The 19,494-nt window shown below is 46.4% G+C and overlaps 1 protein-coding gene across 1 annotated transcript; it reads left to right on the top strand.

Moving 5' to 3' along the window:
* Positions 1-14,318: 14,318 nt before the first annotated feature.
* LOC134966088 (uncharacterized) lies at positions 14,319-19,255 on the top strand. The gene is made up of 2 exons (XM_063942564.1): positions 14,319-15,829; positions 17,175-19,255. The coding sequence occupies exons 1-2, from the start codon at positions 14,734-14,736 to the stop codon at positions 18,059-18,061; spliced, it is 1,983 nt and encodes a 660-aa protein (XP_063798634.1). The 5' UTR covers positions 14,319-14,733; the 3' UTR covers positions 18,062-19,255.
* The last annotated feature ends 239 nt before the right edge of the window (positions 19,256-19,494 follow it).

The raw sequence follows: 19,494 nt of genomic DNA, 5'->3' as shown, positions 1-19,494 counted from the left end.
AACGTTGGCATGCTCATTTGTGACATGCGGTTGGACATGGGCCGCATTTTTCATATGGATCATTTGCACCCAGCATGGGGTTTGTGCAATTCCTCATACTAATGGTGATGGGTGTGGACGGAAAAACGGTGGGCGGTTCGGCCTTCTACATGTAGTCGGGTGTATACTCACATACATGGGCGCCCACTCACATTACCATAGGCTAGTAATCAGGCTGCTATTTCTGACTTGAAATCAGGCCCTATGTTTGCATAATAGTTATCATATGGTAACGTACCTCCCCCTTATATGCATTTCTGCCCACAGTATTATCCATCTCTTTTATCTGTTTTATTTTGTTTCAGTTTTAGGCTTTTACGTATTGCGGACTTTCTAAAAGCCAATTCTTAGTGATCATTGTGAACTAAACTCTGGGATATATTCAGTTACTTTCCTAAGTTATTGGTTAAAATGGAAATATCACCTGTACTCTAATGTGCAAAACTACCACCTGGTGTGTCTACCCTGTTGCATACTTTTGTGTCATCTGCAAAAAGGCATACTTTCCCTTTAATGCTATTTGCAATGTCACCAATAAAGATATTAAAAAGCACTGGTCCAAGTACAGATCCTGGGGTACTCCACTGGTAACATTTCCCTCCTGTGAATGCACTCCATTTACCACTACTCTGTTTTCTATCCTACAACCAAGATCTTATTCATTCAATTATCCTAGTATCCAATCCAAGCTTTCAAGTTTATTTAGCAGTCTGCGATGTGGGACAGTATCAAAAGCCTTACTAAAGTCTAGATAAGCTATATCCACGGCTCCACCTTTATCCATCACTTTAGTCACACAGTCAAAAAAGTTAATAAGATTTGTTTGACATGATCTCCCCCCAGTGAATGTTTCCATGCTATTTGGGATCCTGTAAATTGCTGGATTTGAGATAGTCTACAAATCTCTTTTTTTAAGACTGTTTCCATCAATTTCCCTACTACTGATGTAAGACTCACTGGTCTGTAGTTGTTTGCCTCTTCCTTGCTTCCACTTTTGTGCAGTGGGACTACGTTCGCTCTTTTCCAGTCCTCTGGAATTACTCCTGTAGCTAATGACTGGTTCAAATAATTCTGTCAATGGCACTACCAGCACCTTTTTAAGTTCTTTTAGTGTCCTTGGATGTATCCCATCTGGCCCCATAGATTTGCCCACTTTCAGCTTTGAGAGTTCTGTTAGGACTTTCTCCTCTGTAAATGTACTTGTTTCATTTTCCTGAATATCCCTGCAACTTAACTGTGGCCCCTTCCCCTCACTTACAGTAGTGAATACTGAGCAAAAATAATTATTAAGATGATCTGCTATTACATTGTCTCCCTCAACAAGACTCCCAGTCTCTGTCGTTAGTTTTATTATTCCGCCTTTTGTTTTTCTCCTTTCTCTTATATACCTAAAAAAAAAGTTTTTCCTCCTTTACCCACTGACTGGGCCATTTTCTCCTCAGCTTGTGCCTTTGCATATCTGATTACCTTCTTAGTCTCCTTCTGTCTAACAAGATATATCTCTTTGTCTTCATTATTTTATGTCTGCTAATATTTCCTAAAAGCCATCTTTTTTGCTTTCACAATATTTGCTACTTCTTTCACAAACCACACTGGCTTTCTTTTCCTTGTGTTTTTCCTAACACTTTTAATACAAAGGTCTGTTCCCTTTAATATTGCACTTTTTAATGTTTCCCACCTCTCCTGTACTGCTTCCAGGTTCCTCCACTCTGCCAAAGAATCGCTTACACATTTTCCCATCCCTACAAAATCAGCCTTCATAAAATCCAACATCTTTGTTTTTGTATGGGATGAGTCAGTCTCTGTCTTTATGCTGAACCATACTGCTTGATGATCACTGGATCCCAGGTTTTCACCCACTTTTACATCTGATATTCTATCTCTATTTGTATTTATTAGGTCTAATATAGCGTCTTTCCGAGCGGGCTCCTTGAAGGGATGCTCCTTTAAAGGAATTTAAAAAATCCCCACTTCTAGTGGAACTAGCAACAGACACCTCCCAGTTTACATCAGGAAGATTAAAGTCTCCCATGATTATTACCTCTCCTTTTAATGCCATTTTAGTTATGTCCTGCAATAGGTTCTTGTCCAGTTCCTCTTCCTGACCTGGTGGCCTGTATATCACACCAATACGAATAATCGACTTCTCCCCTGTTTATATGGTCACCCAAAGGGCCTTAGTTTTTTCTTCAATACTTTGTATTAAGGTAGTATTTATGCTTTTTTTTCATATACATTGCTACCCCTCCTCCAAGTATTCCAATTCTGTCCTTCCTAAATAAAGTATATCCCTGTATAGCTATATCCCAGTTATGATTTTCATTGCACCATGACTCTGTAATTGCCACAATATCTAGATCATCCCTTGTCATTATTGCAATTAGTTCTGGGATTTATTTCCTAAGCTCCTAGCATTTGCACACATAGCTTTTAGAGTTTTGCTAGTGCTTTTTCTGTTCCTAGCTATGTTCTTCTCTCTACCTATGTTTATTTGGTTTTGATCTGCGTTATCTTCTGTTGCTGTGGATAGGCTTCCTATTCCCTTTGCGTGCAGAAACAATACCTCTGTATTGGATCCACAGTGCCCATTACACAATACATAATCAAATGAGCAAACAAGAAAATAGCACTTACAGTTCAAGATAGTATAGGACAGGTATGGAAAACCAGAGGTTAGGTGCCATGAAAGGTAGTACTGAGTATAAGATAGTGTAAGTAAGAAAAGGAAAGGCACATGGGTAAGAAGGCCCTGCTCTTGCGAGCTTACAATCTAAAAATGTATGTGCATATGTTTAGTCTCAATGACATCTCAATATGTGCTCAACTATAAAATGCTTGCATTTCGTGTGTAACAAGTGTATATGCTTACACCCCCCAAACACAAATTAAATTACATTAAATTAATTGCAAACAGTACCTAAATTATCAGCATGGCTGCTAAGTAGGTGGCTTCTCACTGCTTTTCTAACAGCTGGAGAATCATACCTAGACCGAACAGGATTATTTCTGGGACCTACAATCCAATCCAAATATGTTCCCCTTCCCTCCCCTTGTCAAATATTCCCCATCCCTCCCCTTGTCAGATATCCCCTATCCCTCCCCTTGTGAAATATGTCCCACCCTCACTGCTTCTCTAGTCATACATGTTAATTCTACACCCACTGCTACTTGTTACAGTGTCAACCTGCTGCTGCTTCCTGTGGGTAAGAAGTACAGTATGGGTAGAGTGCAGGTGACTTATGCTGAGAACATCACTGGCACTTGGCACATACCTTATAGACAAATGCAGGAGCAGTTGCCAGTTGGCCAGAACCCTTCCAGGCCAGCAGCTCAAATTATGGCCACAATAGCAGTAGTTAGCAATACAATTTCTCTATCACCCATAAGGGATATTGGGGAGACATAGTATGATGGGGTATAGACGGGGTCCAAAGGAGCCGGTGCACTTTAAATTTCTTCACTGGGTGTGCTGGCTCCTCCCCTCTATGCCCCCTCCCACAGGCAGTTTAGAAAAAAGTGCTCTCAGGAGAGGATGTACACCCTGCAGCTCCAGAGAGTTTTCTTCATTTTCTTTTAAACTTTTATTATTTTCGGTATGCTGTTTGGGCAACAGCATGCCTGCACCGTGGGTGTTAGGAGGGAAGACGGTCACCAGCCTGCGAGGTGTCAGAGCCGCTTCCCCGCTATAGGATCACCGTCCTAAGAGGTTGTTTGCCTTAGCGTTCGCAATCGCAGCACGCCGCACACATCTAACAGATGCCTGAAGGTGACAACAGTGGTGAGTACAAACCGGGGTCCCCGCTAGGGGTGTTCCCCGGTTCATGGTGTGGCTGAACGCAGGTGTGGCATACGGGACCCTCCTGGGGGGGACCCGCTAGAGCTCCCTGTGTACACTGGCTAGTGGTGGCTTAAACTAGCACTTGTGTGATGTTTTTTTAGCACTTTAGGAGACATTGCCAGTATACAAAACTGTGTAGCTCCAGCGCCATTGGGGGGGCAGGGGCTACCTCAGAGCGGGACCAGAGGCATTTTGACTCCTTCCTCTGCTTACTGCAGCAGCAGCAAGCACGCACAGCTCCTCCTGACACTCAGAAAATGCTGGAAAACTGGTACAGGGTGTAGCAATGGGGAGAGCCGCTATTGTACACAATCTGTGTCCTATATAGGACAAAAATCATTAGTGTTTCAATGTGATATAGTAAGCTGACAGCCTCACTGAGGCTGTATAGTTGGGGTGTGCTGGTCTTCTCTCTCTGTGCGTCTCCTCTCACGTACAGTAAGGCAGGCTTGCTAAGTTTAACTGTCTGTGTGTATGTTATTGTGATTACTGTGAACATGGGTAAACACAAATTATGCAGTGTGTGACACACCAGATTCTCTCCCTTTTCATCTGATTGTTTTATGTGGACAATGCAGTCAATCTTCACAACTCAGTGAGGGGGCTGGGGGAGAGGGTCAAGAGCCCTCCTGGCTAGGGGCCCTTAAGAATATGGGGGGTCATTCTGAGTTGATCGCTCGCTGCCATTTTTCGCAGCACAGCGAACAGGTTACTACTGCGCATGCATATGTACCGCAATGCGCAGGCGCGTCGTATGGGTACAAGGCATATCGCTGTGGGGCGATGGATTTAACGAAGAATCCATTCGCACAGCCGATTGCAAGGAGATTGACAGGAAGAGGGCATTTGTGGGTGTCAACTGACTGTTTAAAGGTAGTGTTTGGAAAAATGCAGGTGTGTCCAAGCGTTTGCAGGGCGGTGTCTGACGTCAATTCCGGCACAAAAAAACTGAAGTGATCGCAAGGTCTGAGTAAGTCCAGAGCTACTCAGAAACTGCACAAAACTTTTTCGTCCCGTTCAGCTGCACACGCATTCGCACACTTGCAAAGCGAAAATACACTCCCCCATGGGCGGCGACTATGCGGTTGCACGGCTGCTAAAAGTAGCTAGCGAGCGATCAACTTTGAATGACCCCCATGATATCTGATATGTCATCACAACTCACTGCTAATGTTCACAGAAAACTCAGCTACTACAACAGGCTGTTGCAAACTTAGCTGCTAGGGCAGATGTTACACAGCCTCCCCTCTCTAACTCAGTACCATAAAAGCGTGTTTTACCTGCCTTACTATCTGATTCAGATGAGGATATACAGGAGGATGGGGATGACTTGGATCCCGTTAGTGGGGATTCCGTTACTGCTCAGGGTATTGAACCCCTCATTATGACTATAGCTATATGAGACGTATTAACGCTCCCTCTAGAGGATGCTGCATCACAGCAGTCGTTTTTCTTTACACAAAACAAGCCTAATGTCACTTTCCCTGATTCTGCAGAGTTAGATGACCTATTTAAGTTAGCCTGGAAGAATCCAGACAAAAAATACCAAGGGGTAAATTTACTAAGGTGGGAGATTTTTAGAACTGGTGATGTTGCCCATAGCAACCAATCAGATTATATCTATTATCTGCTAGAAGAAGCTAGATAAATGGTAAGTAGAATCTGATTGGTTGCCATGGGCAACATCACCAGTTCTAAAAATCTCCCACCTTAGTAAATTTACCCCCAAGTGTCAAAAAGATTTTTGCACACTTTCCCATTTGCTCCTGAAGGTAGGAAATTCTGGGAAGAACCCCCGGGAGTTGATGTACCAGTCTCTTGACTGTCCAAAAAGGCAGTGCTGCCTGCCCCGGGCTCCTTTACCATAAAGGACCCTGGGGACAGAAAAACAGAGACTACACTAAAGTCTATCTACACAGCAGCAGGTGTATCGCAAAGGCCGGTCACAGCGGGTTGCTGGCTGACCCATGCCATTCACACGTGGGCTTCTCAAATTCAGGAGGGCCTCTCCAGGGATATGCCTCTGGTCACTATGGTGACTCTCCTGAAGCACATTCAGGACACTGCAAACTTCCTGTGTGGCTCGCTCAAGGAGATGGGCAATATTAATGCTAGGACTTCTGCCATGGCAGTGTCGGCGTGCACTGGCGTCACAAGGTGGATGCGGGGGGTGTGGCCCGCACCCAGGTGTCACCCACCGAGGGAAGACACCAAAGTGCCAGCTCCTGCTCAGTGACAAGAGCCAGGTGCTGCAGTGTAACATTACATGCAGCAACCCGGCTTCTGTCACCGTGTAGGAGCAGGCAACAGAGACACGCTGAACTCCAGGAGCAACCTGGACCCCCGGAGAGACAAAAATGCGGTTTGGGGCACTTAGCCACGCCCCTCTGCAAAGCCATGCCCCCTCCCAAGGATTGCCTGCTTAGCTACGCTCCCTCCTGTGAAGCCATGCCCCTTCCGCGTCTGCGTCCGCACCGGGTGCAAATGAGGTGAGTGATGCCTCTGTCGGCGCGCAGGGCCTTGTGGTTGTATCAGTGGATAGCAGTGTTGAATCTCTACCCTTGATTGGGGAATGGCTCTTTGGGGTTGAGTTGGATACGTGGATTTCCAAAGTCACTGCAGGGAAATCCACGTTTCTCCCCTCTGGGGCTCCGCCAGCTAGGCATTCCTACCCGGGGCCGTCTGTTCAGTCCTTTTGGTCTAACAGATTTCGATCTAGGGCCAGAGGTGCCTCCAATGCGGCTAGAGGTACAAGAGGTAAGACAAGAAGACCTGCAAACACCGGTTCTCAGGAACAGAGCACCAGTTCTGTTTCCACTAAGTCCTCAGTATGACTCGAGGGGATTTCGAGGGGGAAGGGGACTCGACTGCATCACTTCAGCCACATCTGGGAGGTTTCCTGACAGGATACCTGGGTCAAGGACCTAATTTCTCAGGGCTACAAGCTGGAGTTCGACGGTGCTCCTCCCCAACGATTTTTCAAATCAAGCTTACCAGCTTTGGAGGATACGCAAGTTACGTTGCAACAGGCCATCCAAAAGTTGGTCCAGTCCCACGTTATTGTTCCAGTATCAATACCGCAATGAGGAATGTGTTATTACTCCAACCTGTTTGTTGTACCGAAGCCGGATGGTTCGGTAAGACCCATTTTGAATCTAAAGTCCTTGAACCTTTACCTGAAGGTTTTCAAGTCCAAAATGGAATCCTTGAGAGCAGTGATTGCGGGCCTGGAAAAACGGGAATTCATGGTTTCCTTGGATATCAAGGATGCCTACCTTCATATTCCAATTTGGCCACCTCATCAGGCTTATCTAAGGTTTGCCCTACTGGACGATCACTACCAGTTCCAGGCACTGCCCTTCGGCCTGTCCACAGCTCCGAGGGTATTCACAAAGGTAATGGCGTAGTTGATGTTCCAGCTCTGGGTCCAGGGGGTCAATGTTGTCCCTTACCTGGACGATCTCCTGATAAAAGCAAGATCCAGGGAGCTTTTATTGCTCCATATCGACCGCACTATCCAACTTCTGTCACACCATGGGTGGATTCTCAATTTACAGAAGTCCCACCTGGAGCCAACTCAGCGGCTCCTGTGCCTGGGGATGTTACTGGATATTGTGGCCCAGAAGGTGTTCCTCCCGGAGGACAAAGCGAGAACACTTCAGGAGATGGTCCCCATGGTGCTCTGACCTGCTTGAGTATCCATCCATCTTTGCATCAGATTGTTGGGGAAGATGGTTGCCTCATACGAGGCGATCCAATATGGGAGCTTCCATGCCAGAACATTTCAATTGGATCTCCTGAGCAAGTGGTCAGGACCACATCTACAGATGCACCGAATGATACGGATGTCACCTCAGGCCAGGATGTCCCTCCTGTGATGGCTGCAGTCCTCCAATCTCCTGGAAGGCCGGAGTTTCAGGATTCAGGAATGGATCCTCCTTATGATGGATGCGAGTCTGAGAGGATGGGGAGCTGTCACCCAAGGGGCTCAGTTCCTGGGAAGGTGGTCAGCTCACGAAGCCCTCCTTCCGATCAACATTCTGGAACTTAAGGGCGATCTACAATGCTCTGCTTCAGGCCTCTGCTCAAGGATCACGCGATCCAAGTACAGTCGGACAACGCCACAGCAGTGGTGTACATAAATCGGCAAGGAGGGACAAAAAGCAGAGCCTGCATGCGAGAGGTGTCAAAGATACTCCTCTGGGTGGAGAGAAATGCAAGAGCAATGTCAGCAATCTTCATTCCGGGAGTGGACAACTGGGAAGCGGACTTCCTGAGTCGTCACAATCTCCACCTGGGGAGTGGGGGCTCCACCATCAGGTTTTTCAGCAGATCATCAACTGGTGGGGCTGCCCACAAATAGACTTGATGGCTTCTCGACTCAACAAGAAGCTTCCCTGGTATTGCTCACGAACCAGGGACCCTCAGGCAAGGGCAGTAGATGCACTGATGTCGCCTTGGCCTTACCGGCTGGTCTACCTGTTTCCTCCGATTCTGTTTCTCCCAAGGGTGCTCAAGTGAATCAGAAATCAGGCAATTCTGATTTCCCCGGATTGGCCTCGGAGGGCGTGGTACGCGGATCTTCTGGACATGTCCGTCGAAGACCCTTGGCCTCTACCACTGAGAAGAAATCTTCTTCAACAAGGACCGTTCGTCTACCCGGACTTAAGGCGACTTCATTTGACGGCATGGAGGTTGAGCAGAACATCCTAGCTCACAAGGGCCTTTCCAAGAAGGTTATTGCTACCATGGTGCAGGCCCGGAAACCTGTGACGTCAAAACACTATCATCATATCTGGAGAAGATATGTCTCTTGGTGCGAGGAACGCACGTATCCACCTGCGGAGTTCCACTTGGAACATTTCCTACGTTTCCTGCAGTTTGGTGTGGATAAGGGCTTACGTCTGGGTTCCATTAAGGTCCATATTTCAGCTCTCTCAATTTTCTTTCAGAAGAAATTGGCAGTGTTGCCAGAAGTTCAGACCTTCTTGCAAGGGGTGCTCCACATGCAACCTCCTTTTGTGCTACCTATGGCACCCTGGGATTTGAATGTGGTGTTAGAATTTCTACAGTCCTCCTGGTTTGAACCTCTGATGATGGTAGAAGACAAGTACCTCACGTGGAAGATGGTGATGTTACTGGCCCTGGCTTCTGCTAGACGTGTCTCAGAATTGGGGGCCTTATGTGAAAGAGCCTGCTTGGTCTTTTACAAGGACACAGCGGAGCTCAGGTCTAGGCAGCAGTTCCTGCCGAAGGTTGTTTCTGCATTCCACTTGAATCAGCCTATTTTGGTTCCGTCCAGTTCTGGCACTTCTGCTCCTCCGGAGGCACTTGAAGATCTATATAAAGCGAATGGCTCGGATCAGAAAGACGGATTCCCTGTTCGTGCTCTATGATGCGCAGAAAATGGGTTGCCCTGATTCAAAGCAGTCCATTGCTCGTTGGCTTAGGCTTACTATCCAACAGGCCTAACTGTTCCTAGGTCTCTGAAGGCCCACTCTACAAGATCGGTGGGCTATTCCTGGGCAGCTGCCTGTGGAGTCTCGGCTTTGCAACTATGCCATGCTGCTGCCGGGTCGGGGAAGAACACTTTTGTTAAGTTATACAAGTATGATACCCTGGCCAAAGAGGATACCCATTTTGGGCAGGCAGTGCTGCAGCAGTCTCCGCCCATTCCCGCCCATTCTGGAAGCTTTGGTACGTCCCCATCATACTAAGTCTCCCCAATATCCCTTACGGATGCTAGAGAAAATAGGATTTTAATTACCTACTAGTAAATCCTTTTCTCGTAGTCCATAAGGGATATTGGGCGCCCGCCTCAGTGCATTGACTTTTCTGCAGGTTCTCTTTTATGTGGTTACCTGTTCAGCTGTTGTTGTTACCAGCCGTTGCTGGTTGTTGTATGTTAGTGGTGTGCTGGTGTATAAATCTCACCACTCATTGTTGTTATGTTCCTTCTCTCATATATGTCCTTTCTCCTTCGGGCACTGTATTACCTATAACTGCCTGTGGGAAGGGGCATAGAGGGGAGGAGCCAGCACACCCAGTGAAGGAATTTAAAGTGCACCGGCTCCTTTGGACCCCGTCTATACCCCATCGTACTAAGTCTCCCCAATATCCCTTATGGGCTATGAGAAAAGGATTTACCGGTAGGTAATTAAAATCCTATTTTTACTAGAGCTGTGGCCACAACATGCAGTCTAAGAGATGGAACAGAGCTGCTGCATGTGCCCAATGGCAGCAGCTTCTCCTACCAAGGGGTATATTTACTAAGATGGGAGTACTATTTAAGATGGGATGTTGCCCATAGCAACCAATCAGATTCCAGGTATTATCTTCTAGAAGGTGGTAGATAAATCAGAAGAAGAATCTTATTGGTTGCTATGGGCAACATCCCATCTTAAATAGAACTTCCGTCTTAGTAAATTTACCCCCAAGTGTGCAGTATGTGTGTATCTGAGCATTCCATCAGTGCAGTGGACCAGAGAGCAGCTACTAGCAAGAAGAGACAGGTGTCTTACCATGAGATGGGAAAATGTGTGCTTAGAAAGCTCATTTCTGTCTCGTACTGGTTTTAATATGTATGTACGCTGTATATACAATATGGGATATTTAACAATATTATTTATACAAAATAATATGTTTGATACAGAAAATTAGTTTTTTAGACTCTATCCCCTGCAACCTGTACTATAAACCATCTATAGTGTCAATTATTAATACCGCATTATATACATTATCCAGGTTATTAGACCACTGTGTACATATATGATCAAGCCTCCCAGACTTACTCAAATGCTCCGTAGAGCAGGAGGCTTGGCTTGTGGTATGGTGCCTAAATCTAGAAAAAAAACATCAGCTAAGGCAGGCTGCTGCAAACAGCTTACTGTGATTGCTAGCCCTGTATGTGTCTGACATGTCATATAGGTTGCACTATGTATGGCTGGTTCTACTGCTGCATCTAGTACTGCAAGCTGATCGTTGGCTCTGTTTATGTCTGACATACTGTATTATTAGGCTTCCTCCATGAGCTGCCCACATTCGTTCTAAAATCAAACATTAGGAAACGCATTTTCCTGGTTCATTGATATGAACATTAAGGCTGCCACCAAGTGGACAGAATTTGTAATGCAGAGACTACTTTACAATGCAACCTTTTGTACTACTACTAACACTAAGGGGTCAATTCAATTAGGGGGAATTTGGTCCTGCGAACCATTTTTAAAAGCAATTTCACAACTCTAACAATTCCAAACTCACAATCCATTTTCCCAGCAAATTTGTGTTTCTTGTGTGCACCCCAGAGTTTGTGAAAATGTAGGGAAAGACTTTATTTTAAGTTAAAAATGTTTTGACGCAGTGCAGAACCTCTGGTACTATACACCCCTCCCAATGAATAATCAATCATGCATTTGGAGAGATTTAAACATTAGAATTTGTCCTGTAAAGACAAGTAATTTTTCAGATGAGTTTCTTTTAAAACTTTATAAATGGGTTCAGGGGTGCCACAACCTTTTTAGTTAGGGTGGCAAGATATGATTTCATTTTGGTGCCCCTAAATCACTAAATGTCGCCCCCTCAAGGTCAGCTGGACTTACCCGCCACATCACCTATATGATGGCAGAGATCTATCTATCTATCTATCTATCTATCTATCTATCTATCTATCTATCTATCTATCTATCTATCTATCTATCTATCTATCTATCTATCCACAAATTTATGTAAAAAAACAGGATAGAGGATACTATGGGGAATGCAAATAATAGTGTATTAGAAGAAAAATACACCGTTAAGGGGCCCACTTACTGTTTATTCAGGTTTAGACTCAATAAATAGAATTTCTTATTGCTGCTATTCAGGTAATAAGAAATGAATTTTCGCCCAGGTGTATTAAAAATTCCATGCAAGGACAGATTCTTCAATATGAGCCCATCCCAGCAATATTTAAAGTAAAGTGATCGCATTAGGGTTCACTTTACATTATGCTGCAGACTTACTGCACGTGCATGGTCATTACCAGAGGCTGTTACTGTGGAGGGATCCGTACAATCCCTCTTCCGGTAAATTTTGTGATATGTAGCCCATAAGGGCCCTAGACACTGGCCGACATGACTGCACGATATGAACGATCTCGTTCATTAATGAACGAGATAACGTTCATATCGTGCAGTGTGGAGGCTCCAGCGATGAACGATGCGCGGTCCCGCGCTCGTTCATCACTGGTGCCCCGTCGCTTGTGCATGCAGGCAAATATGGACGAGATCGTCCATATTTGCCAGCACTACTATGGAGCCGGGTGACGGGGGAAGTGAAGAAACTTCACTCCCCCCGTCACTGCCCCTCCGCCGCCGGGTCGGCCGTATCCGCCGTCGGGCAGCTCGGCGGCGGATCGGCCAGTGTGTAGGGCCTAATAGACTACAATGGCTGGATGCAAGCTTTCTTGCAATTCCCCAAAGCCGCCGTTTGGGGGTGGGCCGGGGACAGTGTGTCCCCTCTCCATTTTCTGGGAATGCCAAGGCCAGGGTCTGCGTCTTCTAATGCAGATTTCCGTGCCTTGATTAAACGACGGCCACTCTGAGTAGCCCCAGGCTCACTCAGATGGCCAATGTTTTTGCAGAGTTATCCGATGCCATGTTTTCTGACACAGCAGTGGATCATAGAAGTAGAGACGTCACTAGGTCTGGTGACACCCGGTGCGCTCTGTGCACCCTCTTACGTGCGGAGGCCGAAAAGGGAGCGGGGCCTAAGTTGGAGGGACGTGGCCTTGCAGGGGAACCCGGTGACATCACTCCGGAAGCAGCCCAGTATCACCCGAAGAAGCTGGGCTGCCCCCAGAAACCAGTAAATGATCCTGTGAGTGTGAGAGGTAGGCATTTTGGTGTCATCCCCTCCGAGGGTGACACCACAGTGCAGGCCGCACCCCCCTTCTGATGCCACTGCATAGAAGCAGTCAGGAGGCGTCTATTTATACAAGATGCCTCCTGCAGCATTAGCATGTTTTCACATCACTGCAGGATCTGCAGCAGTGATGGGAACTGCATTCATCTCTGAATCAGGCACTTAATTACACAGCTACCTGCACCCTCCGTAGCTTAATAGTGTTTTGAAATGACTCTCTGTACCAGTGGTGTCATTTGTGAGTGGTGAGCTCAAGTGCAAAATATAATTTGGGCCCTTATCGCCCACCCCAACTCAAGTTCACAATATGCCACATAGCAGTGGGTGACAGGGAGAGGCAGAGGGTGACAGCATAAGGCAGAGGGAGGCAGAAGTTGGCATAGAGATGCAGAGGTTGACAATGGTTGACAATGGAATCCAAGGGGATGCAGAGGGAGACAGAGGAAGTCATGGGATGACAGGGTGACAGCAGAAAGCAGGGGTGGGCAGTGGGTGACAGAGAGAGGCAGTGGATGACAGGGAGAGGTAGTGGGTGACAGGGGTACAATCACAATGTTCTACTCGATGCAGAGATAGGGGGCATGTACATTGGGGTGGGGCAGGAATCAAGTGGCATCTGCTATCTGTGACAGGGACCCCCACCCCTTGTACTGTCCTCAGTTTGGCACTCAGTCTGTGGCTCATGTATGCCAGTGGCTCTATCTCTCGATGGCTGCAGCTGCCTGTCGGAACTCTAGTCCCCCACTGATGGTGATGGCATCCCTGAGGAGTGGTGCCCCATTCAGGGAAGGAGCTCAGTGGAGTTCCGCCTCTGGCGTGATATGGAGTGACATCAATGATGGGGTGTGGCCTAATGGGACCGAGGCTATGCCCTTGGCTTCTGATGTGCTGGGTTTCTCGGCACTTGGAGATGATGAAAAAAGACTACACCCGGAGATATCCGGGTCGGCAATACAATGGAAATGGGTCTGACCCACCTTGGACATGTATTTCAAACTCCAGGTTAGACCCAGGACTTTGTTGAAAAAGTGATATTACACACATTTAGATACTGATTAATCAGATCGCAAACATTTATTTCTTCAGTCGAGGTTCTTTTTCTCATTAGTTCACGGACAACTTATACATCAATATATAGCCAATATAATATCTTCAGAGTTACCAATAAACATTCATAAAAAAATATCCATTACATTTTATTAGAGTATAAACATTCAGAAACTGCTCAATCCTTGGTCTTTAACACCATATTATTAATGTTCCTAGAGATTAAGAGTATATAATGTAACAAGGATCACATACACCAGGTAAAACTTCCACATTGCAGGTTTTATTTTCCACAGCTTTTCCACAGGTAGGCAATACACAACTGAACATCAGCAGTTACCAGCAAGTCACAGGTTAAAAATATAGTTTACAGCAGTTCTTAAAATACAGTGGTGTAAATTCTTCAGAGATCATTGAGCCAGGACCCCTAACAGTTGCCACCCACCTGGCCTATCACCTGGGTGACTAGTTCGCCATCAGGAGCACGGTCTCTTGTGTCTGAAACCATTTTAATAGCAAGTTGACAAGTGTCTGCAATCATGCGGTTAAGAGAACGGAGGACATTTTATATGGCTGTAGTGACATAAAATTCTGAATAGCAGGCTGAATGAAGCAGCTGGAGAAGTGGTAGTATCCATGGTAACGATGGGCCTATGAGGTGACTGAGGAGTCTGGTGATGGGAGGGGCTTAGGCCTTATAAGGAGAGGACTGATTAGGTTCTCCCTCCTTTTTCCTCAGTGAAAATTGAACAGTGAAGTGCTCTGCATTTGTTTTGTACTAACTGTGTATTATTTGTGATTTTGTGGTGTTTTTCTTCTCATTTCCTTTCCATCTTTACTAATCTTTAAGCTTTTCATCCTCCTTTTATTCTTGAACTTTCTCTTATTTATCTTTCCTATTTTTTAACATGCCGAGGCCCAGTCGTACTGTGCGGCCCCCTGTTCGTTTTATCGACAGCGGGGTAAGGGATGCTGCTGGCTTAGGGTCAGGTAGTGGACAGCAGCGGTCATTACAGACAAGAAGTCAGGCTGGGAATAATGTTCGTAATGCCGCCACCAGGGGTCGGGCTCGACAGCCTGAGAGAATTTTGGCGGGCGAAGGTGCGTCACGCAGAGGCCGGGTCAGTAGCGCGTTGGTGACACGAGCTGCTGTTGTGAGTGACAATTCTAGAAACTTCTCAAAGGAACCGGTTTCCGTGAATAACATGTCGCGAAGTGTGGGGGCTATGACGGAGTCGCCGAGCGGGGTGTTAAGGAGAATTTTAGCATCCCGAGGTGTTACCTCAGGAGTTCATGTGCCGGAGGTACGCCGCGGTCGCCCCGTGGGCCCGCGGGGGTCCGTGGCTGCCAGAGGTGGTCGAAGAAGTTCGATTCTTACTAGAGGTGAGCACATTGGGAGATGTACAAGATTACAAGAGTCGGTGCAAGGAGAGGGGGCACCCAACAGTGGTATTACAATGGGTTCGGTTAGTAATATAAACAACAGCGCTGACACGATTGTAGCGGGACAGGGCGCGAGGACATTGGGTATTAGTAATGCTGGAAGACAGCTTGTAAGGCCCGCCGCGTGTAATATTAGGAGTAAAAGAGGAACTGGGGAGCTACGTGGTATGAGGGGCACAGTACCGGGGAGATCTGATGCTGATGCGGTATGCTTTGGAGGTAATGGAGCTGGATTCAATCCGTCTGAGGTAGCGTCTATATGCACCTCGGTCATATCAGCGCTGGTCCCGGTGCTGAATGCCAATAACGCTGAAAGGAATTTTTTGTGGGGGCAGAATTCTGCTGATTTGCGGAGGGATGGCGTTGATGAATCAGGGGCGGCTGTTTTACAGGCCAGATCGGGTGGAGGTAATAGGGGTAATAGGAATGTTAATGAATTTTTGGTAGATGTTTCTCCTTGCTTTTCTACAGAGGAGTCCCTTGCAGCCCCTGAGGTGCAGGACGATTCTGGGGAATCAGCTGCGGTGGTAGAGTCTGCCCTGGACGAGGGTGGTCGTTATGGTGAGTCGATGGTGCACCCGGCAGCGCGCCAGAATGATTCAGCGGTGGGGTCAGGTAACAGGGGCGCAGTCACAGATAAAGTATGTGGTAAAAAAGCGTCAAAAAAGCGTAAGCATAGGCGCAGAGGGCACAGGGACTCATCTACTTCTTCCTCTGAGTCCCCGGGTTCATGTGATAGCAGATGCAGGGGTTGCAATGGAAAAAATAAAAGGAAGCGTAGACATAGTAGCTCCAGCATGTCCTCGGAGGAGGGTCCTGAGGATTCTTTGCAATGCGCTAATACTGCAGTATTGAGAGGAGTTCGACCTAGAATTAGGGAGCGTATTAGACAAGGAAAATTCGTTAATATATTTGCTTTAACCAGCAAAGGGAGAAAAGCATTAGAAGAGGCGAAAAAGAAATCAGGTATAGGTGAGGAGGCTTATAAGTCTTACTCTAACTGGCAGAAGGGCATGCTTATCTTTGCAGCCTGTTATTTGGAATCCAGGCCTCAGGAGCACATGAACATAATTAAATATATGTATTTGCTACACGAATTGGCCAGATCCGGGCGCGGGACAGCTTGGAGGTCCTATGATGAGGAGTTTCGGAGAAAACAAAATGGGAAGGAGATTGTGGATTTTGGTAAAAAAGATGTGGAGATCTTTGTAGATGTTACCCAGCCTCTTAAGAGTGGTTTAGAGGGTCTGGTGGACAAACAAGGTAATTCCAGCAATAAATGGTTGTTGGGTAAGAATAGGGCAGGCAAGTGCTATGCCTTCAATAATAGTCAATGTACCCTAGGGTTCAAGTGTCGTTTTTGTCATGCTTGTATCCGCTGTGAAGGAACACATCCCATAAAAAACTGCCAGCAAACAGTTAGTGGAAGAGGTAGTGGGCAAAAGCAGGATCAACGAATCCCAGCTGCGGCAGCGTCCAAGTAGGGCACTTGCTCCAGTTAAGTTAACAGGTTTACAATTTACGTGTGGCTTGCAGTTAACAGTTTATAAAAAAAAAAAAAATTATAAAGAAGTTGCATTGGGTAGGATGGTAGGTCTTTTTAGTTGCCCTCCATTGCCTTATTTAATTTTTTCACAGTTGGGGTTGTTCTTAAAAAGATTACAGGAAAATTCCGGCTAATTTAGCATTCATCATTTCCAGTAGCATGTTTTAGGTAGGTTGTTCTCTGCCCCATGGCAAAAAATTTTGAGTGGAAAGGGGTCTCATTAGTAACTTGCACTAAGCATGTTCCGGGCATTGGAAACGGAGTGGCAGATGCGCTATCGCGTTCTAGTGTCACAGGTTTAGGGTGCTAGCTCCGGATGCGAAGGTATCTGGTGACCCTTGCCCGTCTTATGCCTGGCAGGTTATACGCCCGGATTGGAGGGCTTAGCTTTTCGAGCCCTGGCTCCCTCCACTCTTCGAGGGTACAAAAATGCCATGGGAGAGTGGGAAAGATATGTGCGCCTGCATCAAGATCAAGGTAAGACCGATTACGCAATGTTATTGGATTATGTGTGGGAATGTTTTAGAGCAGGCAGGCCAAGAGGGTTCGTAACACGTTTACTGTCTGCTCTTTCTTATTTCTTGAGACTTTATGGCCGGCATGATTTTACAAAATCTTTCTTTCTAGCAAAGATTCTTAAAGGTTGGGCTCGAGTTATGCCCCCTGTACAAGATGCACGTAGACCAATAACTATTTCAATATTGCGGCGCATGGCGGTCGTGTTGCAGGATGTCTGTGCATCTGATTACGAAACACTTTTATTTACATTGTGTTTCGTCATGGCCTTTTTTGGGGCCTTTAGAGTCAGTGAACTGGTGGCTGCTTCGAAATCAGCAAGGTCACCTATTCTTCGTGAACACGTGTCATTGGAAGAGGGAGGCTTATGGTGCAAAGTACAACGTTCCAAAACGGACCAATTGGGCAAAGGTTGTTGGGTTGTTTTGAATTGTGTTGATGACATAGAGATTTGTCCTGTGTCTTTGGCGAGGATTTATTTGAAGACAAGGTCTGATGTGCCAGGTCCATGGTTGCAGCATTTGGATGGTATGCCGGTGACTCAATTTCAATTTAGATGGGTGATGGAACGTTGTATTTGCACGATGGGTTTGCCGGTATCGAGATATGGTACCCATTCGTTTCGAATAGGTGCGGCGACAACAGCAGCTGCGGAAGGCTGTTCGAGCGGGCAAATTAGAGCCTTGGGAAGGTGGAAGTCTGATGTATTTCGGAAATATATCAGGTTTTGACCTGTTTTTAAAAAAAAAAAAAAATCAGACTTGAGGTTTCAGCCACTCGCCATATTTGGGGGTCTTGAGGAATTTTTTATCCTGTCAGGTGCCTTAAGCCTGGGGGTTCAAACCCGCCTGGCAGGTGTGTTTTTCGCCTCTCGTCAAGTCTGATCTCCCCCCCTTATCTAACTCCCTTTGTAAAAGGAGAACAATTCTCTTCAAAAATTATCACATTAGAGGCCAAATTAAAATATGTAATAAATAAATGTTAAACCATTTTAGCAAGATTTTAAAGGGATGTTTTTGGGTTAATGTTGTTGCAAGATTTTTGTTTTAGGGGTTTTTTGTTCAATAAGTTTTGTGAATGCTTTTGTATTTTCAGATTTGCGTTTGGATGAGTGTCCGATTTGGATCATGGGGCACTCATACATTTATTATGGTGAAAGGTCTGGTGTTGAGTGCCTTCAGTCCCCGGAAGCTAATCTGGTCAGATGGATTGGAGTGAGGGGACTTCGGTGGGAGCAAGTCATCCCGCTTTTTTGGCAGCAAGTGGAGAGGTCGGGATACCCCCTGAGGGTGGTGTTCCATGTTGCTGGAAATGATCTGACCAGGAGGTCTGGTTTAGATCTTCGGAAAACCATAGTTAGGGATGTAGTTAGTCTACAGAACAGGTTGTGTTTTTTGAGTGTAGGTTGGTCGGAGATAATCCCTCGTTTAGTGTGGAGGGGTGCAGACAGACCCGCTGCCATTGAGTTGATCCGGCGCCGGATCAATTCTGTGGTTTGCAGAGCTGTTAGCGAAAATTGGGGGTTTGTGGTCCCACATCCCTCAATTTCAGTTTCTGCTCCTCATCTTTATATGGCCGATGGTGTCCATCTGAATTTGAGGGGTATTGAAATTTTTATGGGTGATTTGTGGTTAGCAATTTTTTCTCAGGAGTTTTATTGATAGGTTGAAGGGTTTTAGGAGTAGTTAGGGTTAGTTGGTAAGGTAGAGGTATGGTGGCGGGGTTTCGTTGAAACTGTGGCGGGTTGGGACGGCCTTAAAGTGTGGCTGTAATTTAAAGAGTTTTATAGGTGCTCAGGAGATGTGAAGGTGGTGGAGTTTGATACATTACGGGGCCGGAGTTCCATCGGACCAGGTGGGCTTCGGTCTCCGGTGGAGTTTGTACACACCTGAGCACCTTTGGGTGGAAGTTGGGGAATACCTTGAGTGGAGAGTTGGCCACGGTATTCCCGATAAGGAGAAAGAACACAAGGGGTGGCAAATGGCCCATGGTGGCCCCTTGTGATGAGTGGGGGGCTGGGCTGAAATTGGGCCCCTTAAGAGCCTCCCCTTGGGATGTATGGGGGCTGGGCTGAAATTGGGCCCTTAATAACCCCCATTTGTTATGCGATGGAGGCCGGGCTGAAGTTGGGCCCTTGCCTCCTCTTGTGTTGTTATCAGCCACA

The sequence above is a fragment of the Pseudophryne corroboree genome, chromosome 10 (genome assembly GCF_028390025.1).
Source record: "Pseudophryne corroboree isolate aPseCor3 chromosome 10, aPseCor3.hap2, whole genome shotgun sequence".
In the NCBI taxonomy this organism is placed as follows: Eukaryota; Metazoa; Chordata; class Amphibia; order Anura; family Myobatrachidae; genus Pseudophryne; species Pseudophryne corroboree.
The sequence above is the reverse complement of the archived record's forward strand: the minus strand, read 5'-3'. Positions and strand labels throughout refer to the sequence as shown.